Raw genomic sequence first — 14,612 nt, forward strand, 5'->3', positions numbered from 1 at the left:
ACCAGTATAAACCAGTGTAAACCAGTATAAACCAGTATAAACCAGTATTGGTTATTGGGCCACTCGCCCTCCTCGGGGCTGTAGTGAAGGATCTGAGAGGGGAAAACCAGTATGAACCAGTATAGACCAGTATAAACCAGTATGGAACACTATAGACCAGTATGGACCAGTATAGACCAACATAGACCCATATAAATCAATGTAAACTGGTATAAACCAGTATAAACCAGTACAAACCAGTATAAACCAGTATAAACCAGTATAAACCAGTATAAACCAGTATAAACCAGTATGGACCAGTACTGGTTACTGGGCCACTCGCCCTCCTCGGGGCTGTAGTGAAGGATCTGAGAGGGGAAAACCAGTATGAACCAGTATAGACCAGTATGGACCAGTATAGACCCATATAAATCAATGTAAACTGGTATAAACCAGTATAAACCAGTATAAACCAGTATGGACCAGTATGAACCAGTATTGGTTATTGGGCCACTCGCCCTCCTCGGGGCTGTAGTGAAGGATCTGAGATGGGAAAACCAGTATGAACCAGTATAGACCAGTATAGACCAGTATGGACCAGTATAAACCAATATAGACCCATATAAATCAATGTAAACTGGTATAAACCAGTATAAACCAGTATAAACCAGTATGGACCAGTACTGGTTGCTGGGCCACTCGCCCTCCTCGGGGCTGTAGTGAAGGATCTGAGAGGGGAAAACCAGTATAAACCAGTATGAACCAGTATAAACCAGTATAAACCAGTATAGACCAACACAGACCCATATAAATCAATGTAAACTGGTATAAACCAGTATAAACCAGTGTAAACCAGTATAAACCAGTATGGACCAGTATTGGTTATTGGGCCACTCGCCCTCCTCGGGGCTGTAGTGAAGGATCTGAGATGGGAAAACCAGTATAAACCAGTATGGACCAGTATGGACCAGTACTGGTTGCTGGGCCACTCGCTCTCCTCGGGGCTGTAGTGAAGGATCTGAGAGGGGAAAACCACTATAAACCAGTATGAACCAGTATAAACCAGTATGAACCAGTATGGACCAGTATATACCAGTATAAACCAGTATGGACCAGTATAGACCCATATAAATCAATGTAAACTGGTATAAACCAGTATAAACCAGTATAAACCAGTATTGGTTACTGGGCCACTCGCTCTCCTCAGGGCTGTAGTGAAGGATCTGAGAGGGGAAAACCAGTATGAACCAGTATAGACCAGTATAAACCAGTATGGACCAGTATAGACCCATATAAATCAATGTAAACTGGTATAAACCAGTATAAACCAGTATAAACCAGTACTGGTTACTGGGCCACTCGCTCTCCTCAGGGCTGTAGTGAAGGATCTGAGAGAGGAAAACCAGTATGAACCAGTATAGACCAGTATAAACCAGTATAAACCAACACAGACCCATATAAATCAATGTAAACTGGTATAAACCACTGTAAACCAGTATAAACCAGTATGGACCAGTACTGGTTACTGGGCCACTCGCCCTCCTCGGGGCTGTAGTGAAGGATCTGAGAGGGGAAAACCAGTATGAACCAGTATGAACCAGTATGGACCGGTATGGAACAGTGTAAACCAGTATGGACCAGTATGGACCAGTATCAACCGATATAAAGCCACAGCAGTCCCCTCCCAGTTCATCCCAGTCCCTCCCAGTCCCTCCCAGCCCCTCCCAGTGCTCCCAGTCCCTCCCAATCCCCTCCCAGTTCATCCCAGTTCCCTCCCAGTCCCTCCCAGTCTCTCCCAGTCCATCCCAGTCCATCCCAGTCCCTCCCAGTCCCTCCCAGTCCATCCCAGTCCATCCCAGTTCCCTCCCAGTTCATCCCAGTCCATCCCAGTCCCTCCCAGTCCATCCCAGTCCATCCCAGTCCATCCCAGTCCATCCCAGTCCATCCCAGTCCCTCCCAGTTCCCTCCCAATCCCCTCCCAGTTCATCCCAGTCCATCCCAGTCCATCCCAGTTCCCTCCCAGTCCCTCCCCGTCCCTCCCAGTCCCTCCCAGTCCATCCCAATCCCATCCCAGTCCCTCCCAGTCCATCCCAGTCCCTCCCAGTCCCTCCCAGTCCCTCCCAGTCCATCCCAGTTCCCTCCCAGTTCCCTCCCAGTTCCCTCCCAGTCCCTCCCAGTCCATCCCAGTTCCCTCCCAATCCCCTCCCAGTTCATCCCAGTCCCTCCCAGTCCATCCCAGACCATCCCAGTCCATCCCAGTCCATCCCAGTCCATCCCAGTCCCTCCCAGTCCATCCCAGTCCCCTCCCAGTCCATCCCAGTCCATCCCAGTCCATCCCAGTTCCCTCCCAGTCGCTCCCAGTTCCCTCCCAGTCCCTCCCAGTTCATCCCAGTCCATCCCAGTCCCCCCAAATCCCCTCCCAGTCCCTCCCAGTCCATCCCAGTCGCTCCCAGTCCATCCCAGTCCCTCCCAGTCCATCCCAGTCCCTCCCAGTTCATCACAGTCCCCTCCCAGTTCCCTCCCAGTCCCTCCCAGTCCATCCCAGTCACCTTGTGGTACTGGGCTGCCCCCTCTGCCCGGAAGAACCACTCGCTCTCGGCCTCGGCCGGGGTCTCGCTGCGGCGCTTGCAGGCGATGCACAGGAGCCGAAAGGGCGAGCCCAGCACGGCCTCGGTGCCCGAGGCCACCTCCACGCAGCCCCCCAGGGCTCCTGGAACTGCGGGAGGGGGTCAGGAATGGCGGAATTCCCCAAAAATCCCGGAATTCCGGCGGAATTCCAGCAAAATTTGGCGGGAAAATGGGGAAAATCCGCGCTAAAGGCGTCGAAATCCAGCCCAAAACGGACCCAAAATGATCCCAAAAGACCCCAAAATTCGCTCCTAGGGGTCCAGAAATGGGAATGGAGTTAAGAAGGATCAGGAATGTCAGAATTCCCAAAAAATCCTGGAATTTTGGTGGAATTCCGGCGAAATTCCCGCGAAATTTGGCGGGAAAATGGTGAAAATCCGCGCTAAAGGCGTCGAAATCCAGCCCAAAACGGACCCAAAGAGACCCAAAATTCACTCCCAGGGGTCCAGAAATGGGAATGGAGTAAAGGGAGATCAGGAATGTCGGAATTCCCGAAAAATCCCGGAATTCCGGCGGAATTCCCGCGAAATTTGGCGGGAAAATGGTCAAAATGTGCAAAAAAGGCATCAAAATCCAGCCCAAAATGGTCCCAAAGAGACCCAAAATTCGCTCCCAGGGGTCCAGAAATGGAATTGGGATTAAGAAGGATCAGGAATGGCAAAATTCCCAAAAAATCCTGGAATTTTGGTGGAATTCTGGCGAAATTCCCACAAAATTTGGCGGGAAAATGGTGAAAATCCGCGCTAAAGGCGTCGAAATCCAGCCCAAAACGGACCCAAAAAGACCCAAAATTCGCTCCCAGGGGTCCAAAAATGGGAATGGAGTAAAAGGAGATTAGGAATGTCGGAATTCCCAAAAAATCCTGGAATTTTGGTGGAATTCTGCCGAAATTCCCGCGAAATTTGGCGGGAAAATGGTGAAAATCCGCGCTAAAGGCGTCGAAATCCAGCCCAAAACGGACTCAAAATGGTCCCAAAAGACCCCAAAATTCAGTCCCAGAAGTCCAGAAATGGGAATGGAGTTAAGAAGGACCAGGAATGTCGGAATTCCCCAAAAATCCCGGAATTCCAGCGAAATTCCAGCAAAATTTGGCGGGAAAATGGTGAAAATCCGCGCTAAAGGCGTCGAAATCCAGCCCAAAACGGACTCAAAATGATCCCAAAAGACCCCAAAATTCACTCCCAGAAGTCCAGAAATGGGAATGGAGTAAAAGGAGATTAGGAATGTCGGAATTCCCAAAAAATCCTGGAATTTTGGTGGAATTCTGGCGAAATTCCCGCGAAATTTGGCGGGAAAATGGTGAAAATCCGCGCTAAAGGCGTCGAAATCCAGCCCAAAACGGACCCAAAGAGACCCAAAATTCGCTCCCAGGGGTCCAAAAATGGGAATGGAGTAAAGGGAGATCAGGAATGGCAAAATTCCCAAAAAATCCCGGAATTCCAGCGGAATTCCCGCGAAATTTGGCGGGAAAATGGTCAAAATGTGCAAAAAAGGCATCGAAATCCAGCCCAAAATGGTCCCAAAGAGACCCAAAATTCACTCCCAGAAGTCCAAAAATGGGAATGGAGTAAAAGGAGATTAGGAATGTCGGAATTCCCGAAAAATCCTGGAATTTTGGTGGAATTCTGGCGAAATTCCAGCAAAATTTGGCGGGAAAATGGTGAAAATCCGCGCTAAAGGCGTCGAAATCCAGCCCAAAACGGACTCAAAATGATCCCAAAAGACCCCAAAATTCACTCCCAGAAGTCCAGAAATGGGAATGGAGTAAAGGGAGATCAGGAATGTCGGAATTCCCCAAAAATCCCGGAATTCCGGCGGAATTCCCGCGAAATTTGGCGGGAAAATGGTGAAAATCCGCGCTAAAGGCGTCGAAATCCAGCCCAAAATGGACCCAAAACGACCCAAAATTCACTACCAGGGCTCCAGAAATGGGAATTGGGATTAAGAAGGATCAGGAATGGCAAAATTCCCAAAAAATCCTGGAATTTTGGTGGAATTCTGGCGAAATTCCAGCAAAATTTGGCGGGAAAATGGTGAAAATCCGCGCTAAAGGCGTCGAAATCCAGCCCAAAACGGACTCAAAATGATCCCAAAAGACCCCAAAATTCACTCCCAGAAGTCCAGAAATGGGAATGGAGTAAAAGGAGATTAGGAATGTCGGAATTCCCAAAAAATCCTGGAATTTTGGTGGAATTCTGGCGAAATTCCGGCCAAATTTGGCGGGAAAATGGTGAAAATCCGCGCTAAAGGCGTCGAAATCCAGCCCAAAACGGACCCAAAATGGTCCCAAAAGACCCAAAATTCACTCCCAGAAGTCCAGAAATGGGAATGGAGTTAAGAAGGATCAGGAATGTCGGAATTCCCGAAAAATCCTGGAATTCCGATAGAATTCCCAAGAAATTTGGCGGGAAAATGGTGAAAATCCGCGCTAAAGGCATCGAAATCCAGCCCAAACGGACCCAAAGAGACCCAAAATTCGCTCCCAGGGGTCCAAAAATGGGAATGGAGTAAAGGGAGATCAGGAATGTCGGAATTCCCAAAAAATCCTGGAATTTTGGTGGAATTCTGGCGAAATTTGGCGGGAAAATGGTGAAAATGTGCAAAAAAGGCATCGAAATTCAGCCCAAAATGGTCCCAAAGAGACCCAAAATTCGCTCCCAGGGGTCCAAAAATGGGAATGGAGTAAAAGGAGATCAGGAATGTCGGAATTCCCGAAAAATCCTGGAATTTTGGTGGAATTCTGGCAAAATTCCGGCGAAATTTGGCGGGAAAATGGTGAAAATCGGCGCTAAAGGCATCGAAATCCAGCCCAAAACGGACCCAAAATGATCCCAAAAGACCCCAAAATTCACTCCCAGAAGTCCAGAAATGGGAATGGAGTAAAAGGAGATCAGGAATGTCGGAATTCCCAAAAAATCCCGGAATTCCAGTGAAATTCCAGTGAAATTTGGCGGGAAAATGGTGAAAATCCGCGCTAAAGGCGTCGAAATCCAGCCCAAAACGGACCCAAAGAGACCCAAAATTCGCTCCCAGGGGTCCAAAAATGGGAATGGAGTAAAGGGAGATCAGGAATGGCAAAATTCCCAAAAAATCCTGGAATTCCAGCGAAATTCCAGCAAAATTTGGCGGGAAAATGGGGAAAATTTGCGCTAAAGGCGTCGAAATCCAGCCCAAAACGGACTCAAAATGGTCCCAAAAGACCCCAAAATTCGCTCCCAGGGGTCCAGAAATGGGAATGGAGTTAAGAAGGATCAGGAATGTCGGAATTCCCCAAAAATCCCGGAATTCCGGCGGAATTCCCGCGAAATTTGGCGGGAAAATGGTGAAAATCCGCGCTAAAGGCGTCGAAATCCAGCCCAAAACGGACCCAAAATGGTCCCAAAAGACCCCAAAATTCACTCCCAGGGGTCCAAAAACGGGAATGGAGTTAAGAAGGATCAGGAATGTCGGAATTCCCAAAAAATCCTGGAATTTTGGTGGAATTCTGGCGAAATTCCGGCGAAATTTGGCGGGAAAATGGTGAAAATCCGCGCTAAAGGCGTCGAAATCCAGCCCAAAATAGATGAAGAAGACCCCAAAATTCACTAGCAGGGCTCCAGAAATGGAATTGGGATTAAGAAGGATCAGGAATGGCAAAATTCCCAAAAAATCCTGGAATTTCGGTGGAATTCTGGCGAAATTCCCGCGAAATTTGGCGGGAAAATGGTGAAAATGGGTGAAAAATGCATCAAAATCCAGCCCAAAATGGTCCCAAAAAGACCCCAAAATTCACTCCCAGGGGTCCAAAAACGGGAATGGAGTTAAGAAGGATCAGGAATGTCGGAATTCCCCAAAAATCCCGGAATTCCAGCGAAATTCCAGCAAAATTTGGAGGGAAAATGGTCAAAATGTGCAAAAAAGGCATCAAAATCCAGCCCAAAACGGACCCAAAGAGACCCAAAATTCACTCCCAGGGGTCCAGAAATGGGAATGGAGTTAAGAAGGATCAGGAATGTCGGAATTCCCCAAAAATCCCGGAATTCCAGTGAAATTCCAGCAAAATTTGGCGGGAAAATGGGGAAAATGTGCAAAAAAGGCATCAAAATCCAGCCCAAAACGGACCCAAAATGGTCCCAAAAGACCCCAAAATTCACTCCCAGGGGTCCAGAAATGGGAATGGAGTTAAGAAGGATCAGGAATGTTGGAATTCCCAAAAAATCCTGGAATTTTGGTGGAATTCTGGCGGAATTCCGGCGAAATTTGGCGGGAAAATGGTCAAAATGTGCAAAAAAGGCATCGAAATCCAGCCCAAAACGGACTCAAAATGATCTCAAAAGACCCCAAAATTCGCTCCCAGAAGTCCAGAAATGGGAATGGAGTAAAGGGAGATCAGGAATGTCGGAATTCCCAAAAAATCCCGGAATTTTGGTGGAATTCTGGCGAAATTCCGGCGAAATTTGGCGGGAAAATGGTGAAAATCCGCGCTAAAGGCGTCGAAATCCAGCCCAAAACGGACTCAAAATGGTCCCAAAAGACCCCAAAATTCAGTCCCAGGGGTCCAGAAATGGGAATGGAGTTAAGAAGGATCAGGAATGTCGGAATTCCCAAAAAATCCTGGAATTCCGGCGGAATTCCGGCGAAATTTGGCGGGAAAATGGTCAAAATCCGCGCTAAAGGCGTCGAAATCCAGCCCAAAATGGACCCAAAGAGACCCAAAATTCGCTCCCAGGGGTCCAAAAATGGGAATGGAGTTAAGAAGGATCAGGAATGTCGGAATTCCCGAAAAATCCTGGAATTTTGGTGGAATTCTGGCGAAATTCCAGCAAAATTTGGCGGGAAAATGGTGAAAATCCGCGCTAAAGGCGTCGAAATCCAGCCCAAAACGGACCCAAAATGGTCCCAAAAGACCCCAAAATTCACTCCCAGAAGTCCAGAAATGGGAATGGAGTTAAGAAGGATCAGGAATGTCAGAATTCCCAAAAAATCCTGGAATTTTGGTGGAATTCTGGCGAAATTCCCGCGAAATTTGGCGGGAAAATGGTGAAAATGTGCAAAAAAGGCATCAAAATCCAGCCCAAAATGGACCCAAAGAGACCCAAAATTCACTCCCAGGGGTCCAGAAATGGGAATGGAGTTAAGAAGGATCAGGAATGTCGGAATTCCCCAAAAATCCCGGAATTCCAGTGAAATTCCAGCAAAATTTGGCGGGAAAATGGTGAAAATCCGCGCTAAAGGCGTCGAAATCCAGCCCAAAACGACCCAAAGAGACCCAAAATTCGCTCCCAGGGGTCCAAAAATGGGAATGGAGTAAAGGGAGATCAGGAATGTCGGAATTCCCAAAAAATCCTGGAATTTTGGTGGAATTCTGGCAAAATTCCGGCGAAATTTGGCGGGAAAATGGGGAAAATGGGTGAAAAATGCATCGAAATCCAGCCCAAAATGGTCCCAAAAAGACCCAAAATTCACTCCCAGGGGTCCAAAAATGGGAATGGAGTAAAGGGAGATCAGGAATGTCGGAATTCCCCAAAAATCCCGGAATTCCAGCGAAATTCCAGCAAAATTTGGCGGGAAAATGGTGAAAATCCGCGCTAAAGGCGTCGAAATCCAGCCCAAAACGGACCCAAAGAGACCCAAAATTCGCTCCCAGGGGTCCAGAAATGGAATTGGGATTAAGAAGGATCAGGAATGGCAAAATTCCCAAAAAATCCTGGAATTTTGGTGGAATTCTGGCGAAATTCCGGCGAAATTTGGCGGGAAAATGGCGAAAATCCGCGCTAAAGGCGTCGAAATCCAGCCCAAAACGGACCCAAAGAGACCCAAAATTCGCTCCCAGGGGTCCAGAAATGGAATTGGGATTAAGAAGGATCAGGAATGGCAAAATTCCCAAAAAATCCTGGAATTTTGGTGGAATTCTGGCGAAATTCCGGCGAAATTTGGCGGGAAAATGGCGAAAATCCGCGCTAAAGGCGTCGAAATCCAGCCCAAAACGGACCCAAAGAGACCCAAAATTCGCTCCCAGGGGTCCAGAAATGGGAATGGAGTAAAAGGAGATCAGGAATGGCAAAATTCCCAAAAAATCCTGGAATTTTGGTGGAATTCTGGCGAAATTCCCGCGAAATTTGGCGGGAAAATGGTGAAAATGGGTGAAAAATGCATCGAAATTCAGCCCAAAATGGTCCCAAAAAGACCCAAAATTGCCCCATTTGGACTTTTGGGGACATTTTGGGGACATTTGGGGACATTTTGGGGGTCCCTGGTGACATTTTGGGGACATTTGGGGACATTTTGGGGACATTTGGGACATTTTGGGGGTCCCAGGTGACATTTTGGGGACATTTTGGGGACATTTGGGGACATTTCGGGGGTCCCAGGTGACATTTTGGGACATTTTGGGGACATTTGGGGACATTTTGGGGGTCCCAGGTGACATTTTGGGGACATTTGGGGACATTTTGGGGACATTTGGGACATTTTGGGGACATTTTGGGGACATTTTGCGACATTTTGGGGGTCCCAGGTGACATTTTGGGGACATTTGGGGACATTTTGGGGCCATTTTGGGGTCATTTGGGGCCATTTGGGGACATTTTTGGGGTCCCAGGTGACCTTGAAGAGCCCCAGGTGACATTTTGGGTACATTTGGGGACATTTTGGGGGTCCCAGGTGACATTTTGGGGACATTTGGGGACATTTTGGGGACATTTGGGACATTTTGGGGTTCCCAGGTGACATTTTGGGGACATTTGGGGGACATTTTTGGGGTCCCAGATAACCTTGAAGAGCCCCAGGTGACATTTTGGGGACATTTTGGGACATTTTGGGGACATTTGGGGACATTTTGGTGACATTCGGGGGGGGTCCCGAACTCACCCTCGAGGAGCCCGAGGAGGAGCCACAGCAACATGGCGGCACTTCGGCAATTTCCGGACCCCTTCGGCAACTTCCGTACCCCTTCGGCAATTTCCGTACCCTTTCGGCTCTTTCCGAGCCCCGGTTCGGTCTCTCCCTCTATTTCCGGTCCGCTCCGCTTACTTCCGGCCCGGTTCCGTTTATTCCGCTTCGGCTCTTTCCGGACGAGCTCGGCTCTTTTCGGCTCGGTTCCGATTCCTCCGGCCTAGTTGGGCCCAGTTGGGCCCAGTTCGAGCCCAGTTCGGCCCAGTTTGGGCCCAGTTCAGCGTCTCCGGCCGCCCCTCAGCCCCCGGCCCGGCCCATGGGCTCCTCCCCCGCCGCAGGAGGAGGACGAGGATGAGGAGGACGAGGAGGAAGAGCCCGGGACGGCTCTGAGGAGCCGCTTCAAGGCATGGCCGGACCCTCAGGAGGGTCCGGTTCGCCTCCGGTTCGCCTCCGGTTCGCCTCCGGTTCTGTTCCGCCGTTCGGCTCTTTCCGTGTCCCGGTTCGGTGGCGCTCGGCTCCGTTCGGCTTTTTCCGGCTCTTTTCGGCTCCGCTCGCTCTCGGCGCACTGCGGCGCCTGAGGGGGGGGCGGGACCAGCGGGGTGACGTCAGAAAATGGGCGTGGCTTGACGAAGCCACGCCCCTAACCGGAACCGGGCCCTCCCCGGTGTCCCCGAAAGGGTCGCGATGTCCCCAAGGGTGTCCCCGGTGTCCCCAGGGGTGTCCCAGTGTCCCCAAGGGTGTCCCAGTGTCCCCAAGGGTGTCCCCAGTGTCCCCAGGGGTGTCCCAGTGTCCCCAAATCCTTCCCAGGGTCCCCAAAGGTGTCCCAGGGTCCCCGAAGTGTCCCCAAGTCCCTCCTGGTGTCCCCAAGGATGTCCTCAGGTCCCTCCTGGTGTCCCCAGAGATGTCCCCAGGTCCCTTTCAGTGTCCCCAAGGCCCCCCCGGTGTCCCCAGGGCTGTTCTCGTGTCCCCAAATCCTTTCCAGGGTCCCCAGAGATATCCCGAGGTCCCTCCCGGTGTCCCCAGGGGTGTCCCAGTGTCCCCAGCGTGTCCCCAGGGTGTCCTCAGGGTGTCCCCAGGTATCCCCAGGGTGTCCCCAGGATGTCCCCAGGGTGTCCCCAGGGTGTCCCCAGGTATCCCCAGGTGTCCCCAGGTGTCCCCAGCTGTCCCCAGGTGTCTCAGGGTGTCCCCAGGTGTCCCCTGGGTGTCCCCAGGGTGTTCTGAGGGTGTCCCCAGGTGTCCCCAGGGTGTCCCTAGGTGTCTCTGGGTGTCCCCAGGTGTCCCCAGGTGTCCCCAGGTGTCCCCAGGTGTCCCCAGGTGTCCCCAAGTCCCTCCCGCTGTCCCAAATAAATTTCAGACGCTCTGGATTCGGTCTCAGCTTTATTCCGGTGTCCCCAGGTGTCCCCAGGTGTCCCCTGGGTGTCCCCAGGGTGTCCCCAGGTGTCCCCAGGGTGTCCCTGGGTGTCCCCAGGTGTCCCCAGGGTGTCCCCAGGTGTCCCCAGGTGTCCCCAGGTGTCCCCTGGGTGTCCCCAGGGTGTCCCCAGGTGTCCCCAAGGTGTCACTTGTAGAACTCGTGCTCCTGCTCGTCCTTCTTGATGACGGTTTTGTACGCCTTCTCGAAATCCTTGGCCAGCACGATGTACCTGTTCTCCCTGACGGCCAGCATGCCACCCTGCAATGTCACCTGTGTCACCTGGGACACCTGTGTCACCTGGGACACCCTGCAATGTCACCTGTGTCACCCCCTGTGTCACCCCCTGTGCCAGCACGATGTACCTGTTCTCCCTGACGGCCAGCATGCCACCCTGCAATGTCACCTGTGTCACCTCCTGTGTCACCTGTGTCACCTACAGCCATCCCCAGGGTCACCTGTGTCACCTGGGACACCCCCCAGGGTCACCTGTGTCACCCCCCGTGTCACCCCCTGTGCCAGCACGATGTACCTGTTCTCCCTGACGGCCAGCATGCCACCCTGCAATGTCACCTGTGTCACCTCCTGTGTCACCTGTGTCACCTGGGACACCTCCCAGGGTCACCTGTGTCACCTGTGTCACCTACAGCCACACCTGTGTCACCTACAGCCATCCCCTGTGTCACCTGTGTCACCCCCTGTGTCACCCCCTGTGCCAGCACGATGTACCTGTTCTCCCTGACGGCCAGCATGCCACCCTGCAATGTCACCTGTGTCACCTCCTGTGTCACCTGTGTCACCTGGGACACCTCCTGTGTCACCTGTGTCACCTACAGCCATCCCCTGTGTCACCTGTGTCACCCCCTGTGTCACCCCCTGTGCCAGCACGATGTACCTGTTCTCCCTGACGGCCAGCATGCCACCCTGCAATGTCACCTGTGTCACCTGTGTCACCTGTGTCACCTGGGACACCTCCTGTGTCACCTGTGTCACCCCCCAGGGTCACCTGTGTCACCCCCTGTGCCAGCACGATGTACCTGTTCTCCCTGACGGCCAGCATGCCACCCTGCAATGTCACCTGTGTCACCTGGGTCACCTGGGACACCTGGGACACCCCCCAGGGTCACCTGTGTCACCTACAGCCATCCCCTGTGTCACCTGTGTCACCCCTGTGTCACCCCCTGTGCCAGCACGATGTACCTGTTCTCCCTGACGGCCAGCATGCCACCCTGCAATGTCACCTGTGTCACCTCCTGGGTCACCTGTGTCACCCTCTGTGTCACCTGTGTCACCCCCCGTGTCACCCCCTGTGCCAGCACGATGTACCTGTTCTCCCTGACGGCCAGCATGCCACCCTGCAATGTCACCTGTGTCACCTCCTGGGTCACCTGGGACACCTGGGACACCCCCCAGGGTCACCTGTGTCACCTACAGCCATCCCCAGGGTCACCTGTGTCACCCCCTGTGCCAGCACGATGTACCTGTTCTCCCTGACAGCCAGCATGCCACCCTGCAATGTCACCTGTGTCACCTCCTGTGTCACCTGGGACACCTGGGACACCCCCCAGGGTCACCTGTGTCACCTACAGTCACACCTGTGTCACCTCCTGGGTCACCTGTGTCACCTACAGCCATCCCTGTGTCACCCCCTGTGCCAGCACGATGTACCTGTTCTCCCTGACGGCCAGCATGCCACCCTGCAATGTCACCTGTGTCACCTCCTGTGTCACCTGTGTCACCTACAGCCATCCCCTGTGTCACCTGTGTCACCCCCGTGTCACCCCCTGTGCCAGCACGATGTACCTGTTCTCCCTGACGGCCAGCATGCCACCCTGCAATGTCACCTGTGTCACCTCCTGTGTCACCTGTGTCACCTGGGACACCTCCCAGGGTCACCTGTGTCACCTCCTGTGTCACCTACAGCCATTCTCAGTGTCACCTGTGTCACCTACAGTCACACCTGTGTCACCTGGGACACCTCCTGTGTCACCTGTGTCACCTGTGTCACCTCCTGTGTCACCTGTGTCACCTCCTGTGTCACCTACAGCCATTCTCAGTGTCACCTGTGTCACCTACAGTCACACCTGTGTCACCTCCAGCCAGCTGTGCACCTCCCCCAGCTGTCCCCAGATCTGTCCCAGGTGTCCCCAGGCGTCCCTGGGTGTCCCCACACCTGTTCCCAGCTGTCCCCAGGTGTCCCCACACCTGTCCCCAGGTGTCCCCAGGTGTCCCCAGGTGTCCCCACACCTGTCCCCAGGTGTCCCCAGGTGTCCCCTCACCTCCTGGCAGATGGAGTTGATGTCGGCCCCCGAGATCTTGTCCGGCCTCGCCACATCTGGAACCGGGTCAAGGAACCTCTGCAGATGTGTCCCCAGGTGTGTCCCAGATGTCCCCAGGTATCCCCAGGTGTGTTCAGGTGTGTCCCCAGGTGTCCTCAGGTGTGTCCAGGTGTGTCCCCAGGTCCCCCCAGGTGTCCCCAGGTGTGTCCAGGTGAGGGATACAATCCTCCAGGTGTGTCCCCAGGTGTCCCCAGCCCCCCTAGATGTCCCCAGCCCCCCCAGGTGTGTCCCCAGGTGTCCCCAGCCCCCCCAGGTGTCCCCAGGTGTCCCCAGGTGTCCCCAGGTGAGGGATACAATCCTCCAGGTGTGTCCCCAGCCCCCCCAGGTGTCCCCAGGTGTCCCCAGGTGTCCCCAGGTGTCCCCAGGTGTCCCCAGCCCCCCCAGGTGTCCCCAGGTGTCCCCAGGTGTCCCCAGCCCCCCCAGGTGTACCCCAGGTGTCCCCAGATGTCCCCAGGTGTCCCCAGGTGTCCCCAGCCCCCCCAGGTGTCCCCTGGTGTGTCCCCAGGTGTCCCCAGGTGTCCCCAGGTGTCCCCAGCCCCCCCAGGTGTCCCCAGGTGTCCCCAGATGTCCCCAGGTGTCCCCAGTCCCCCCAGGTGTCCCCAGGTGTCCCCAGGTGAGGGATACAATCCTCCAGGTGTGTCCCCAGCCCCCCCAGGTGTCCCCAGGTGTCCCCAGGTGTCCCCAGGTGTCCCCAGGTGAGGGATACAATCCTCCAGGTCCACCTCCTCGGACAGGTTCATCTTGCCGGTGATGGTGGAGAAGATCAGGCGCTTCTGGCGCCGGTCGGGCAGCGGGAACTCGATCTTCCGGTCCAGCCGGCCCGGCCGCAGCAGCGCCGGGTCCAGCGTGTCCGCGCGGTTGGTGGCCATGATCACCTGGGGACAGGTGGGACGGGTCAGGGACACACCTGGGACCTCCTGGAACCCACCTGGGACCATCTGAGATCCTCAAAACCCACCCAGATCCATCAAAACCCCAGAATTCCTCATCCAGGTGTGTGGGGACAGGTGGGACGGGTCAGGAACACACCAGGAACCATCTGAGATCCACCAGGAACCATCTGAGATCTACCTGGGACCATCTGAGATCCTCAAAACCCACCCAGATCCATCAAAACCCCAGAATTCCTCATCCAGGTGTGTCCAGGATCTCCTGGGGACAGGTGGGACAGGTCAGGAACACACCAGGAACCATCTGAGATCCACCTGGGACCATCTGAGATCCACCTGGGACCTCCAAAACCCAACCAAAACCCACCCAGATCCATCAAAACCCCAGAATTCCTCATCCAGGTGTGACCAGGATCTCCTGGGGACAGGTGAGAACGATCTGAGACCACCTGGGACCATCTGAGACCCACCTGGGACCATCTGAGATCCACCTGG

General features: G+C 53.4%; 2 protein-coding genes and 1 long non-coding RNA gene across 9 annotated transcripts in view; 1 reads left to right on the top strand and 2 right to left on the bottom strand.

The window, feature by feature from the left end:
• The window catches only part of SCN1B (sodium voltage-gated channel beta subunit 1), a 55,587-nt gene extending 45,503 nt beyond the window's left edge, over positions 1-10,084 (bottom strand). For all 4 annotated transcript variants that reach the window (XR_015279610.1, XM_086864941.1, XM_086864940.1 and 1 more), the window contains exons 1-2: positions 9,457-10,084; positions 2,529-2,695 (exon numbers count right to left, since the gene is read on the bottom strand). Coding sequence is in view for 3 of the 4 variants with exons in the window: in XM_086864941.1 (XP_086721067.1) it covers positions 2,529-2,695; positions 9,457-9,490 (201 nt within the window). In the remaining variant the exon portion in view is untranslated. The remainder of the gene's footprint in view (positions 1-2,528; positions 2,696-9,456) is intronic.
• A 446-nt stretch (positions 10,085-10,530) lies between these two features.
• On the top strand, positions 10,531-11,102 carry LOC147648990 (uncharacterized). 2 transcript variants are annotated; one of them, XR_015279642.1, is made up of 4 exons: positions 10,704-10,724; positions 10,785-10,875; positions 10,907-10,948; positions 11,022-11,102. It is a non-coding gene; the product is annotated as an uncharacterized LOC147648990 (long non-coding RNA). The 2 variants fall into 2 exon arrangements; XR_015279641.1 differs by having other exon boundaries at positions 10,531-10,875.
• Positions 10,845-14,612, bottom strand: part of PSMC4 (proteasome 26S subunit, ATPase 4) — a 277,421-nt gene continuing 273,653 nt past the window's right edge. For 2 of the 3 annotated variants that reach the window (XM_086864921.1, XM_086864920.1), the window contains 3 exons: positions 13,934-14,102; positions 13,168-13,223; positions 10,845-11,149 (listed from right to left, as the gene is read on the bottom strand). In XM_086864921.1, the coding sequence (XP_086721047.1) occupies positions 11,036-11,149; positions 13,168-13,223; positions 13,934-14,102 (339 nt within the window). In that variant the 3' untranslated portion in view covers positions 10,845-11,035. Of the gene's footprint in view, positions 11,150-12,639; positions 12,721-13,167; positions 13,224-13,933; positions 14,103-14,612 lie in introns of those variants that run through there. The other variant, XM_086864922.1, reaches the window with a different exon arrangement.

The sequence above is a fragment of the Cyanistes caeruleus genome, chromosome 28 (genome assembly GCF_971803275.1).
Source record: "Cyanistes caeruleus chromosome 28, bCyaCae1.hap1.1, whole genome shotgun sequence".
NCBI lineage: Eukaryota > Metazoa > Chordata > Aves > Passeriformes > Paridae > Cyanistes > Cyanistes caeruleus.